This window comes from Branchiostoma belcheri, unplaced genomic scaffold, assembly GCF_001625305.1.
Source record: "Branchiostoma belcheri isolate BF01 breed outbred unplaced genomic scaffold, Haploidv18h27 scaffold2, whole genome shotgun sequence".
NCBI lineage: Eukaryota > Metazoa > Chordata > Leptocardii > Amphioxiformes > Branchiostomatidae > Branchiostoma > Branchiostoma belcheri.
Window position 1 is genome coordinate 4,453,245 of NW_017803490.1, and position 16,017 is coordinate 4,469,261.

General features: G+C 39.7%; 1 protein-coding gene across 1 annotated transcript in view; it reads left to right on the top strand.

Annotated features, from left to right (window-relative positions):
* Nucleotides 1–16,017, top strand: part of LOC109468409 — a 32,534-nt gene that overhangs the window by 6,449 nt on the left and 10,068 nt on the right. Inside the window, exon 2 of the mRNA XM_019766660.1 lies at nucleotides 15,079–15,139. Coding sequence (XP_019622219.1) covers nucleotides 15,079–15,139 — 61 coding nt within the window. The remainder of the gene's footprint in view (nucleotides 1–15,078; nucleotides 15,140–16,017) is intronic.

Genomic DNA, 16,017 nt, shown 5'->3' on the forward strand with positions numbered 1-16,017 from the left:
TTAAACTTTGCCGCTATACTCATTATGTAAGTTATTGTCTGGCTTAAACTGTAGTGGCACAGAGGTTCAAGAATGTCTCAATTCATTTTCTAGGTAAGTAAACTAGGTTAATACCAGTGATATAAAGAAACATTTATTGCCACAAATTTTATAGGGCCTGCTACAGCAGTGTGTGCAAACGACCATACAAGTGGATACAATTGAACTTACATAGACGTAATGCTATATGGATAAATTAATATGTTGGATATATCCTATCTATTACATAACTGGTCCTAAGGTCTAAATATCTTTGATGTATTTGCCTATTTCTACATTGTATTTATCAATGACAATGTACAACATTTACGTATGTACAAAAGGCAGAGGACAAAAGCTACATTCTTAATTTTCACCAGGACAAATATTAAGTCATGATAAATTATGCATATTGTGTCTTGGGAGTTATGTTATTACCTCTACTTTGATTAATAACTTCACTGGTAATTGAAAAATCGAGATAACTGGTATCAGAGGACGCAACTTCCCAAATTGTATTGAATTAAATAGTACTATGTGTACAATTAATGGTCATTTGGGACCATCTTGCCTATAGCTATGATTGGAAAAAATGCAAGTGATCGATTTGAGCTCATTTTCAAATCACCAACACCTGTAAGAAACACTTAAAATGACACTATGACATAATATATTAAAATTGGTATTGAAGTTAAATTATTGTGCCTAAGTTCACTTTGAGACTGCTATTGTAAGCAGTTTGCAACATGTTGGAAATGTGTTTAGGGTTACGTTGGTGAAGGTTACACATCCAGGTAATAACATACGCCCCCCCCCCCCCAAAAAAAGAAACAGTTACTCAAGCAACTGGATATGATTGTCCAAAATCATGTCCAGTTGCTTGAGTAACTGCTTTTTGCCGCGTATGTTTAGGGTTGTTGACTTGGAATCTGCTACAGGTTCTGGGATTGAATCCCTGGCAGGCCCAAGTGTTGTGTCCTTGGGAAAAAAGCACCATACACCTATTTCCTCACTCAAATCACGTAAACATTAGTGTTTAGGTCAGGCAATGTCCTCTCGGGATGTAATGCCAAAGTTCTCTTGTTTGAGGAGAGCAAAAACTAGAGCACCACACTGATCGAAAAGATCAGGGGACCTTCCCGGTGTGAGTGGTTCAAACCTTTCAGTCTGGCCTCAGGTTTGACATCATGAAGAGGTGATAGTCGCCTGTTATGTCAATCCTTCCACAAATGCTGTAAATCTCAACAAACATTGGAGAAATGTGGAAACTGGAAAATGTGGAATTATCTTACATATGATTGAATAGCAAAGTTCTTTATTCACAACCACTTGTCTAACAAGAGCCTCTTGTTAAACAAGTGGTTGTGAACAAAGAACTTTGCTATATACTTTGCTTTGCATTTGACATCTCAACAGCTTATCTTTTACATTCAGAAATGTCTTTATAAGACAACATCTGTATGTACTGCTGACCTGGTATTTTGCAAAAGTAGGCCTGCCTTGCGGTCGTTTGGGTCCAGTAAACACGTTCTGTAAACCATAGACAGGAAGGCGCCGTTGGAAATTTGCCCTTACCCCTCTCACGTATGCTTCCTTCGTCCTTACGTTTTGACGTGTTCAATCGCATCAATCAACTGAAGAGTAGACTGTGCAGGCAGAAAGTCGTGTTGATCACGTTAAAAAAACAAGTATGTCAAAATGTACATTATTTTCGGGCATGGGTGTATAGTTTTCGGTGGCTGAGTCGTTGGTTTGTGTGTCTGTTTGGGAGGTGATTTTGCAACGATATCGGGGTGTGTGGGGTGAAGCCAGCCGACTGTGACTAAGTTCCATGCCGAGTAAGTGGGTGGTATGTGGAGGAATTCAGGCAGTGGTGTAATACTATATTTAACTACTAGTACATCATACAATCCCCTCCACAGGTCCAATACATTCACGAAAAAAACAAAAAAAAGAAAACTTCCCCAGACGGCTGCCAACTACAGGTCACGAAAACCCAATATACCTCTAGGAAAAATGAAATATCCGATTTCTTGTCGTAATTATTTTATACCATACAATCCAAAAATATTACATTAACTAACACATTCCAGTTAAATTATTGCTCCTCTTATTGATATACATGGTGTGATGAATGCAATTATCTAATAAAAGACAGGCGGGCGTGCTTCAACTAAACTTGCACGGTGTGTATCAAATGCCATAGCAAACTAGAGATGATGTGTAGATACATTATCTACGCTTTTACTTACCGGTAACACTTATTTCATCTTCCGCAATCTTCTGTAGAGCACACGGGTGAGTGGGAAGTAATATAGGTCGGCGCTGCTAAGAAGACATGAGTAAAGACATGACAAAACAGAAAATGGTCGCTATACATTATGTTTCATTTAAAACGTCCACGAAGATTAGTTTTCGAGTTATGTAATCATATTAGTAGTCGAGAAACTTTGGTCCACTGAAAAGTCACAGCCGAGCAGCTGATTTAAGCTGAAAGTTACAGGGAAAGTTGCAGGTTGTTCCATAGATGAATGTTATAATTTTGAAAAGTCCCATCATCTTTTTCAAGTGTCGAAGATGCGCAAGAACACCATGCCACCTTGCAACCTTTATCCTACTTTTGAGTCATAAATATGGATATAGTTTGAAGTGTTTTGTCGCAGATTCGATTCAAGGTATGTGTAGACTAAAGGTAACTACTGACGATGGTATACGTCAAGTGGTTGGAGTGTTCATTACGGCGAGCACGTGGAATTGATCTATCTGACTTACTGTGGCATAAACTAATTGCACTACAAAACGGAGATGTTTTGCACAAATTTAAAGTGGAAAGGGGACTCTGTAGCAATGCCTGGGGTTGCCGTTAAAGTTTGTCACAAAAGGTAAAACCCGTCACCGCTCAGTGCGTGACTGTGTAGCCAAAGGGCTGCAGGCATGGAGATGATGGGCACCACCCATATGCTCAGGGTGGAACGGGGACTCTGTAACAATGCCTGGGGTTGCCGTTGGTTCATGCACGTTCGTCATGAAGAGTACGTAAACCCCGTCACCGCTCAGCACTCCGGCTATGAGCCGTGCTGTTAGCAAGGACACTCGGGCTGCAGATGAGTAGGGAGACCATCCCACTACAATCCCATCCACGTAGGCCCTTGGATTTAGCCCAACTCTTTCTGTATAGCACATCAATAGCCTAATCCACAGTAATGCGTCGGAATAGCGTCACGACCACCTATTGCAGTTTGGGGCCATTTACGGGAGACAAAAAAAGCTTTCAGTCCTCACTATACGTCATAAAGTTTTGGCTGCAGAGGCAGAAGAATCGCGGGTATTGTATGGGGTACTCACGGCTAATGGCTATAGTCCATCACGTCAGGGGCTGTCCTGTGTGCTGAAATTGCCAGGGATTACCACGGACAGTATGGCCGTTGACGTACATCAGTGACAAATACGTTCTGTTGTAAGATTATTAAATGGGACCGTCCTAAAATATATCCCCATTACGGCAGCTCCCATTGTTTTAATGTCCCCGGACGAGGCTAATGTACGAGTGTACGCGTAGTGACAAAGTTGTCGTATTGCAAACTTTTCAAGAAGTTGCGGACCCTATTATATGCACATGCGAACATGCAATGTATCTTTTTGCACTTATTTATTGAGACTTACTACATTTGTGGAAGAATCGCAGGGATTGATAGATGTAATCTAATCGGGTATTACACTGTTTACTATTTTCCTGAATTCCTCAAACACCCAAAGTACTAACAATGTCCCCATCAGACTCGCTATACTTTTAAAGGTTTTTTTTGAAGGACTAACATAAAAGTTGACTATCATCTTTTTTAAATGTCGAAGATGTACAAGAATACTTGACCACCTTGCAACCTTTATCCTACTTTTGAGTCATAAATATGGATATATTTTGAAGTGTTTTGTCGCAGATTCGATTATTATTCAAGGTATATGAGATTAAGACATAGACTAACGGTAACAACTGACAATGGTATATTTCAAGTGGCTGAAGTGTTCATTACGATGAACACGTGCAATTAATCTACCTGACTGTGGCGTAAACTAATTGCGCTAAACGTACAATGGGTAGATGTAATATGACAGGCGTTAGCTATGATTAACTGCAAGACTGACATGTAATTGATTAGAAGAGAAGTTTTACTGTTTTCTCGTCGTAGAGATGATTAAATCATAGCGGCACATTTCATGGCACTGGTAAAGAGATAAGGCTGGACGGGAATTTAGGGTCTCCCTCTGCGATATTGAATCCGCACGGAAGGCAATTCATCACCGCAGGACACACAGGTAGTAGCGGGAAGTTCACCTCGGGGCACCGGCATGACGGTTCTTGGAAACACGGCTACGTCACTTGACGTTAATCTATTAAAGCCTAATTTACAGATTAAATCAGATTTGTACAACACGTATATAACAATAAATCTGGGATTTTAGACTTCCGGTCCGGATAGTATTTGTGGTTTTACGTACATACGGTAACCTTCAAGTATTTTAACTGTTGCAGTGATTTCATAATGTAATCTAATCGGGTATTACACCACATGCTGACTTTCTCAAACAATGAGAGAAACACACCAGCAACTCGGCCACCAAAAACAATACTTCATGTAACGTTTATCACAATACTAATTGCAAATACAAATAACATGTATGACAAAAATACAATGATATAAGATACTATATGTCTAAGGTTATGCTACATTCAACATACGTGGTACTAGTGTTGCTGGGTTTGACTTCTTCTTTGGAGGCTGTGGAAGACAAATACCCACTTCTTCCATGATATGTGGGTTCTTTGATTTTAGTAGTAGAACTGTTTTCTCATGGTAAGGAAGAAACAAACCTAATAGTACATGTATGTGAACTGATCTTCTAGAGCGTTGGCTCCCTGCAATTGGCTTTCAAGTAGATCTCCTAGTAGATCTTTGGCTGGCTGCAATACAGTATCAAATTGGCAAGACAGTATCAAATTGGCCAGGCAATATCAAACACACCACCAAAGTATACTTGCAGGCGGCCAATATAGACTCCCTTTGCCCCACAGAATCTACTTGGAGATCTAATATCTTTCAAGGGCCTTCAGTAAAGGTTTCTAAAGTATTGAGATATTGCAGTGTCTCAATGGACATCGTGGTATTTCTCATGAAGAACGCTGGCTTACGTTTGCAATCAGGAGGTCAAGTGTACTCATCCGAAGTCGTGGAGCTTAGATCCTCGCTTCCGGTGTTTTTGGACGCTTTGAGGCAAGCAAAAATTGGGGCATGCGTAGTTACAGTCACATGAAGCGCTCATGTTAGCACTTAGGCCACAGCAAGTAATTTTTCTGGATGACATCAGCACGCGCATTGATTTTCACCTGATTTTGGAAAAGAAAACAAGAAATTTTGTTGCCTTCTGAAAGTGGTCAACATGCCGAAAATGGGCAAAGATGTCTGTTGCCATGCTGGAACGTGTATGGCAGATAAATATGAAGAGAGGAGACAAGTCAAGGCTTGTCTTTTACTTTGATGCAATGACTTAGTTTATTCCTTTTATATGTGATGGTGGCTGTGTATATATGTGTGATGTTTCAAATGATTCAAAACCATTTGTACAATGATTCAAAGCAATTATTTGAATTTATTTGAATCAACATGTCTTGAAAAGTCTGAATAGTCTGATTTGAAACTCTTGTGGCCTAAGGGCGTTGAGGTATTCATGCTACCAAGTCGACCAAATAATCTTTATGGAGGGTCTAACAAAGAGATAAGAGTGGATTTCATGCCAGAAAAGACTTCAATGAGCGTGTGAACGCCCTGAAAGACTGCTCACGGTTTATCAACATTTTCTTACCGACTGCTCGCCGTTTCTTTCATAGGCACGTGGCTCCAATCAAATGTGTAATCGCCTAGCTTTCAGCATGATTTGTCTTTTAGAAAGTAATTCTTTTAAGAATTACCTCTTTCAAGATAAGTCACCCTCAAAGTAATTTTAACGTCACGCCAATAAATTGCTTTAAGAAACATGAATCAACCGCTTTTATATCTGATATTTTATAGATAAATCAGGAGCTTATTCAACCGGATAGAACGTTTCTACTTCAAAACAGTGCATTACATTATGTACACGTCAGTAAGATTTGTTTGAGAAGACAATTAGGTCGACATTAAGTGGATGACTTTGTTTTTGGGTATCTTCAAATTGCTACTGACAGCAGGTGATGTAGAATTCCTAGTACCTACATTAAAAACTAAAAAGCGAGGTCTCATCTTGAAATCTGTGTTGGTAGAAGCTCTTTTTTCTACCTCCATGGTAGAAGTCATTGTGAAACGATTTTGAATTGCAATTTCCAACACATGAAATTGGACTCACCCAAATTTTTGACTGTACAACTCCAGTCTTTGTCAAGGAATGAACAATCCACCGCTTCCATGGCCGCATTGGCGTTACACAGATAACACACGTGACTCCGTGAGTAGTGGATCATAGGTTGCAGAAAGTCTGTGGCGCCCCCTGTCTCTGTTGACGGATGGTTATATTGTCCTGATGTAGCATATTAGTATTAGGGTTAGGGTTAGAGATCCTTCTTAGGCCTCTGGACTAAGAGGTCGTGAGTTCGAATCCCGGCTAGATGTTCTTCTTGCGCACCCAACTGTTGGAAAGGTTCGCATCCCATAGAACTGAGCGTTACGCTGTAGCCCACTGTTAAATTTACTCTCCAAAAATTTAAAAGAGCTAGAGGTACATTCTAGCTAGAGGATCTTTCCTCGTCAATGAACCTGTCAATGCACTGTGCATAGGGTCTGTCTTCTTCTTAAGCTTTCCTTTGAAAACTTTCAGTCCTACAGAGGCGAATGATTAGTTTTCATGCATTGTAGTGAAAAGCCGGCACTTTGTCTCAGAAAGCTAAAGCACTCGGTTCCCTTTAAAAGCATAGCGACTGCTTCGATCACCGAAGTGCCTGGCTTGTTTAACAACAATACCATCAAGCACTTTGGAGTAAAGATTTTTCTGTGACACTTGCGTCTCTCTGGGATTTGATATTTTGTGTAAACCTGTAGCTAAATGGGGGTCATTGCCACGCTTAGTTAGCCATGCATCCACAGGAGACATGGTTAATGTGTTTCCATCAATTTAGATTCCCCAAACCCCTACGACAGCCATCTATGAGGGTCTGCATGGGGGATCATGGACATGGTTTTGGGGAAGAGTTTTTTTTTCGATAGTTTATTTGTATTCATAGGGTGACTGACAAGGCTATAGTGTGCGAATAAGGGCACAGCCGGTTGCTCTGTTGTGACTTTTGGGCAATCTGGCGTTTGACTACGCGATACGAATTTGTTCATCAGACACTTGACAATGAATTCGGGATAACAAATAACATGCCACGTAAAATTAAATACACAATTTACCTTACACAAATAATTTACCGACAACGTTGAAATAGAGTGGACCGCCTACGACTAACAGTGAATTAGAAATATAGCTCACTACCCACCGCTTACAAAATGCATGCAGGCCCTCATCTATATTGTAAACCCTCAAACGGTTGAAGAATAACACCTAGAGATTGAGCCTCTAGGAACGTGCTTGCTGGGGATTCTAATCCTCTCACTGAGAAATCAGATTAGCGTCTAAGTTTTGACAAATACGCTCCCGACCTCATTTATATTCTACAGACTACCTGTTCTACTGAAGTATGCCCGGTGGAAATATACGCCGTCTGCTGAGTTGATACCACCTATAAGGCATAGCAAAAAATGTTGTGTTTTAGGTTTCCTGACTGACCATCCGCATAGTAAATCAAAGCCTTTTGTCAAGTCAACCGCTGGCAAGGCTATAAAGTTTTCAATCTGATATCTGAATTTTACACCCCCTAAAACGTTATTTGACGGGATATCAGAAGCAAACTTTGAATACATATTGAGTACATAGGGTGAAATATTTGTCCCTTCTCTACAAGCAAACAGAAGGACATTTTAAGGAAATTTTTTTCAATGTCTCCTGGAACCAGCCCTGGTTCCGATGCATTTCATTTTATATTTATGTTTATCGAATTTCAGTTTTATCTCTATGTTTATCGAAGGAAAACATATTGTTTTTGCTCTGTTTCTTTTTCCGTTCCAAACACTGACCTCGCAAGTGACCTGAACCAGACCGTCTGTCACCATGGTAACTGGTGTTGGGTTACATCATGTTGCAATTTTATAGTAGGAGGGATTTAGACTCCAGTCATTATATGTGTGAATGTGTTTGAGTAAGAATTAACAGAGCAGACCATATGCGAAGGTAAACATTATACATTTGGTTTGCAAATGTTACCTTTCTAGTGTTCAACTGTATTTGTTGGACAATGTGATTACTAAATCTAAAAAAGGAGAATCCCTACTTACCACATTTTCTCCTAGGCTGCATAACGCATAACACCTCCGGAGAAAGCAACATTTATAAAACGATAGGGTGCAGCTTCTGTACATATATAATCATTACCCTGATGCGGTACGCCTGTAACAATTATATCTGCCCGTTACTTCTTCCTACTACAGTAATAAGCAGGTGTTCCTGTCAAGTATTAAGCTAACAAATCCCAGCAACAGGCAGTCGCCTCTGTAAGATGTCAATCTGCAACTGCACGCGATGCGTTCTAAATCACGTTATGCTAATGTACACCTTATATAACACGTCTGTTTTCACATCTACTAGTATGTGCATCGCACCTTTCTTTAAAAACAACATACAAATAAGCCTGGTTACCAGATCTATTTTAGCCCCCGGGCCTTTTGCGGTGAGGATAAAGACTCGGGAGCTGAAACAGGTCTGGTAACCAGGCTAATTGGTCTGGTAACCTTATCAGCAACTTGAAAGTTCCTTGTTACTACCGGGTACGGAAGTATTGTTACTGGGTGGCTGAGTTTCGGATTTGTGTGTATTTTTTAATTTATACAAGTAGTGACGGTTACGTGGAGGGTGGGAGGTGATTGTGACTGTTGATTGACATGAAGATCAAGCTTGAACGTGACCCGGCTCACCTTGGGGATAAGCCAACGGTATGTGGAGGAATTCTCGAAATGGTGTAACACCCGACTGAACTACGTCATGCAATTCCCTCCATAGTTTCAATACATCAAATCACGGAAACCCGCAGGACTGTTAACTTGAAGTTGATGAAAACCCAAAATTACTTTCCCGTAAGTTTCTTATCATCCATCTTCCAGACGGTTCAATGAATATCACACCATCTTCGGGGGCATTCTTGGCCAGTTTTGACATTGTGATTGATGGCGTACTCCATGAAGAAAATTGCCGGTTTCCTGTGCCCTTCATGTATCCCTGGACAATCGGCCTGCCAGACCTGCACATTTTATGGGCTCCTCGTCAGTTTTATGTACAAGCAGACGGCGTTTTGCCCCTGATCTGTAACAGTAGTGGTAAATGTCTGTACACTCCGCAGTATGGTTGGGTTTGCCCTGTAAGTCTGGCTAACGTTTCATAGCGATTATTTTGTTTATACATTGTGAATAGAGCCTTTTCATTTATGCTTCACTGCTGGTTGAGGTGTTGGGGAGGCAATCGCCAACGTTGACCATGAGACTCCTGGCCTCTTTCATTGCTTTAGATGTCTTAACTATAGTCCCATCAGATTAGGTTTTATACTGGTCATGACACTTAGAAACTCTGGGTATAAGTATGAATACACCATTATCGTCACAGCAGTGGTTTGTTGCTGAAGAATTGAAGTCTAATGCAATGGCCTTACAATGTAGGAAAGCCAGAAAATACTGTATATACTTATACTCTGAGTTTTACACAACCAATGGGCTTTCATCGAACAACGGTTCAAGAACTATTGACCTTTCAATTCAGCTACCTTCCGTGGTCCTTGTTTTAACAACTTTTTCCCGCCGCTAACGGTTGCAATTCGTCACCAGTCGTGACCGGATTTCGTCAGTTCTAGCCGCTTTTGTGACGTATATCACAAGCTAGCCCCGGGGAAGCCGGATAGATAGTTTGTAAATCCCTGAGGAAGGTAACTGACAGGTTTGCAAAACGTCAGCAGATACAATCGCTTTGGGTTTGGTTGTGCGGCTAAGGGCGGCTTCAAGAGCCCGGCATATATTGATTTATCAGTTTGTTGACACTATGCACAGAAATACGGCTCTTCCATAGCAATATATCTCATACCAAGGATGCTCAGGTGTAGGATGGAACCAGAACAATTATTGCATGAAAAAAATAACGGACTAAAAGTTCAGATTTGAGAAGTTTCAATTCAGAAGGCAGCCGCCATTTTTCTTCATCATCTCTGAAAAGATTGCCACGTGACCTGGTCACGTGATCTTTACATTCTTGTTTTTGTTCCATGTGAGATAAATTAAACATCAGTGGTATAAAACGACTGCCTTGAATCTATGTAGGCCTAGGCTTTCAGTATTCCAGAGAGAATGGCATTGCTAGGTAATCGACCATTTCATGGTTCACCATCAAGGCCGTACACCTTTCAAAGGCTCATGTTTTCAGTCTCCGGTGGGATTCTGTATTGGAGAACACAAGGTGTTGGTAATGTCTGGTGTTAGGATTGTTGGTACACGAGGTGATTATAAAGCCATGATGCCTCCCATTAAATCGGCGGTTGCCATCCCTAGAATTCCCACATAGGTTCCTTTGAAGGATAACGTCTGAGTATATCGCAAAGGGACCTAACCAACACCTTTGTCCAATCCGCGACGTGCCCTGTGTGACCTCTAACTCCCAGTGAAGGTCACGCGAAGACCCTTGCCAACTGAAAAAAAAATGGCGAATGCCTTCTGCAATCTTCTCCCAGCCAGTTTTAGTTGAATCCTTCATTTTCAACACATGTAGGAAAGATGGAGTTGTGTGGTTATATGTATCGGTCTTTGAGCAAACAGTTTGTTCATATTTTATCCCACGGAGGTAGTAGTATATGTTGCTACTTCAATGACATCTTATAGCAATGGTGATCTTCATGATCAGAATTCCCAAATAGGGTTCCATTGCAAGGTAAAATCTTTATATAGCATAGAGTTGTGTGATTAAATACATATCGGCCATGCACCGCTCGTGCGTATGGTTCTTTAAGTAGACCATTGTAAAATACGTATCATATCAAATAACATGCATTGCCTTCTGGCAATTGTAATCTGCAGAATTCCCCGTTAGGGTTCCATTGCAAGGTAAAGGCCCGATAGAACCAGGCATCAAGGTAAGATATAGAACTATGTGATGCATCTGCAGCTGGAATGGTTTGCAAATTAGTGGCAGTTTATTATATACTACGGAATTAGGTCCAATGAACATCGTTATATTTGGAAAAATACATTACGTGATGCACATATCTTGCCATGGGTACAGAAGGCAACTGCCTTTTTAGATGTACATGTACATTGACCCGATAACAGTCCAATGCAGGAACGTTAAATCTATACCGATTCGGAAGAAAAACATATCGCTTTTGCTCTAGATCTATTGCTTCATTTTCTCCAAACAAATAAGGTCAATGACCTGAACCAGACGTCTGTCACCATGGTAACTAGTGTTGAGTTACATCATGTTGCAATTTTATAGCAGGAGGTATTTAGACTTCTGTCACGAAATACATGTGTTTGAGTAAGAATTAACAGAGCAGACCATATGCGAAGGTAAACATTATGCATTTGCTTTGCAAATGTTACCTTTCATATATAAATAGCGTTTGATATAAAAGCGCAAATTATGTAGAGCGCAAATCATCGCTTTGGTAGTATGTTCTCTGTTTATGAAATCACATTGAATATGTATGAATGGATGAAACATGAAACATGCCAACTTATATAACCAATGACGTCTGGCTAATGTCTGGTTTGGTTGGCTGCCAAGGGTTTGCCACCACAACATTACATAGCAATGGAGAAGAGCAGCTTTCCACAAGGGAAAGAAGCAACAGGCTAAACAGTGCTGTAGCGTAGGGAGAGTGCTGTGGGCTTTTAGCGGGAAAAATCGAAAGAAATCAACAAATCGTCCGATGAAAGTCAATCATGGGTAAGGCAGGGGTCCGGATCCAGTGTCATTAGTGGTAATTTGTGTCGAAGGAATCGGTAGCAAATTACAATTTACGTTAGAAGCAACAAAATTAGATCATTCCACACTCTGCTCTATAATGCGACACTCTGCATTAAGTTTGTTACAAATAACACTTCTTCCATTTCTAAAAAAAAAAGGAAAATATTCGACATCAGATTTTATTCTTATGTATGATTCTTGGAACAACACTATTCTTTACTAGAATTTTACTATGATCATTGGTAGAGAGACTCCATTTTTGAGCGATGTAGGCTTTTGCTACTCTCCAGTGACAGTGTAGTCATTTGTTAAAAAGATATATTGGCTCTTTGACTTGTATTACGGCATCTCATGTGGGATTCATGTAGAAAGAAGGAATATATGATACCTGGTGATGGCAGCATTATGCAAGGATAGACATAAATAACACTACATGAAATCTGAATAATGAATAGTTAAGCATGCCATAAAGCTTACATATGAATTAAAGATTCCGTTTCTTTCAGTCGACTGGAAAAAGACTAGAAAATGCACCATTTTAGCATTTAAGCTGTAGGGCTAGCTGTAGGGCTTTCATACATTGTAAACTTGATTAGAACTTACTTAAAGGTAACGTTACAGATGATTTACTCATTTAACACTCCAATATACAAAATCCCCAGAAGCCCAGCGTTAATATACGTAACATCCACAAACCACGCAGTATTACGTCTGTTTTGGCCTTGTGTGATGATTTCAGAGATGAACAAGAAATGTCACCGGAAATTCGTTTAGCGCACCCAAATCTGCACCGAGACGTAATTTCACAACCTCGGTGAAAAACGTCCGGAGAAAAGCCAGCGGGCACAGCATCATCCCTGCTGCGTTGCAAAGATAACTTCTTCACGTCCTATCACATATAGACAGCAAAAACGTGCTTCAGGGTCTTCTGTTAGATTTGAGTACAGCATATGAGCCTTGAAATTACAGGCAAAGCAAAATGGATTAGGAAATAGTCCAGGTGGCCTTTTGGTTGTCTCTGAGGGTTTGGAGGTGACGTTGGTTTGCAAGTGGTCGAGCCAGATGTTGTTTTACACCTCTTGAATAATTTATGGAACATGAAAAATAGGTGATGTTAGGGTTTATAAGATAAGCTAAATGTTTATTTGATGCAATGAGCCATGTGGTTTTCGTCAAATTGTCCCCTAGGCAGTGCTTGTGGCGTATAATATAACTCAAAGGGAATACGTCGAGTGTAATAGTGCTCACCAAAATGTGCTTATAAAGTCGTTTTGTGCATGTAAAATGCCTCGATATAGTGTGCAATTTTGCTGTGTAGACAGGAAAAGCTAAGTAGGTTATTTGTAAGAATTTGGGGGGATTTTGAAAAAAGCATAAAATCTTGGCTGTTGCTGAGTATTTGAGCAATCTGCAAGATTTGGTTCGAGACAACTATTGCCCGGAAAGGACTTAAGATATGGCTGCGGCTTTCCTATGGGAACTGGGACTTGGAAGTTTGTCTTATGTGAAAATCCAAAGTTATAGCCGGAAAGTCTGACAGTGTCAGGTGCCCCCACATATATCCACAAAAATGACAATTTAGCTCTGGAAAGAGATGAAATCATTGTATGGGCGTTGACCACCATCTTTAATTTCAAATCCTTTCAAAATGTAAAAATATGGGTTCTCTGCATTATACTTTCTGTCTAAACATTCTGTCGTTTATTCATTCTTAGTCAGGTTTCTGCTGCCATTAAAGACTATATGTTACGTTTTCAGATTATTCAGGAACAGGTACAGGTTACTTTTAGCAATGCAGCGCTATTGTTTTTTTTAATAAAACTATCAAGGATTCTAGCTTGGCCGGTTTGTACTTGGGCACGGTTTAGAAGAAACGTGTACCAGATAGAGGTGCGGTGTGCTATATACCAAGATCACGATTCGGCGAGCCCAGTGTGAAGACGGCCTTCGTTTCCTAACCAGAGCTGACAATGTGGCTTAATCAGTCTAGGCATTAGTGAGTTAAGTTGTTCATCAGTAACTAATCCTGAAGGCTGAGTAATTAGGAACTGGCAATTACATTATCTTCAACAAGTGTACGCAGGGCTTAGTGCTGCAGAGATCACGACTGGTAGTCACGATCTTTAACTCGTTGGCGTACACGTGTAATCACTTGAATGATACACACAGTTGCAGTGACATTTCTGAAAGGTTATACCAATCAAAAGAGCGACGAACCTTGGTGAAGGACTACAAATGAGAAAAAATATGAAGGAACAAACATTGCCCTAAATATGTCAAATATGATTTATTCTTCTACACGTCTAATCAAGTTAATGGAACAAACTGTTGCAATGTATTTCTGAGAATCTACTTGAATGTGATAACAGTCGGAAGAAAGAGGAATATTGTTGAAGGATTACAAAATGAGAAAAAACATCATTGCCCTAAAAATGTCAAACATGATTTATTCCTCAATTTAGTTTACGAACAAAAGAATGTGTAATCAAGTTAATGAAACAAACTTGAAGTGTATTTCTGAGAATCTACTTGAATGTTATCACAGTCGAAAGAAAGAGGAACCTTGTTGAAGGGCTACAAAGTGAGAAAAAATTATGAAGGAACAAAACATTGCCCTCAAAATGACAAATATGATATATTTCATTCGCAAATTCTGCGTACTAACAGCCCTGCGGGTACATACATTTTATGACGAGACTGTAAATTGGTGTCAGAATGAAGGATAGTGTCGTTATGAAGGACAGCAGAAAGACAAGAAGCTTGCCAAAGATAAGGAACGGGAAATGACAAAAGACGTTTCTCCTACTTCTATTACTGTCTTTCACTTTTGTAAGCACATTTTTATCTGCCATCTTTTGAGTTAGAAATAATCAAAAGACACAATAATCTATGCTGAGTCAGAGATATTAAATCGTTTACGCATTGTTTTGTATGTGTTATTGTATGTGTTATACTGAAATATTTTTCAAGTGGTAATGTGATATGTTTTTTCTCCAGGCTGTTGCGTCAGTGGATCTGGCTAACACTGTAACGTCACTGAAGGAAGAGTTCAAACCAGGTGAGGGTTGCACGTACATTACATACTTGGCATCAGATACCCTATTATTACTCAACATAACCTCTACACACCCGGTTCGAAAGGATTTTCCAGTGCATGATTATTACAAATTGCGGAGCATGACAAGAGGTCGATAAGTAGTTTCCTGAAATTTCGTGCCTATCACTTTTTCAATGAGGCTTTAGGTAAGACCATTGCTATACTTACATCGCAATGATATTCAATAATAACTCTACAAGAATGCTAGACCCGAGTTCAAAACATTTTGCAGAGGATGTTCATGGTTATTAGGCCATATTGATTTGATACTATATGGATCGCGCGTATGAATTTTCGTCCGTTAAAAAAGTTTCCGACCATACTGTAAATCGTACAAAGTAGCTGCAAAATGAACAATATCTGCCGCAAGTTGCAATAAAAATATATCGGAAAACGATACTTATAGAATGCCAAAAGCAATTCCAAAGGAAAAGAAGAAAATGTGAAGAAGTCAAAAGGAAGAGTCTACTATTCGCCATACCATACTCTGTGTGTTTACTCATTTGTTCAACCTTCGTCACAACGTAGATGTCATAATGAAGGCAACTTTTTTGGCAATTTTTTTCTTCTCACGATCGCATTATTTTTGTAGCACTTATCTTGTAATCAGTGCGAGTTTCAGTATGTAATTATTTTTTATCATTAACAGATGATAATGTCTTGTATATAAAAATTAAGAATTACTGATGAGGACAATGGATAAACTGTAAATACCCACAAGTTGTGTATTATAAAATGAGAACAAAGGATTTTGTAAATACTGACCACCATTCAGACCGTTGTCTGCAATGTGGTATTTGAAATAAAATTTCAAACTTTTGGGGTTCCCAGAGGATGTC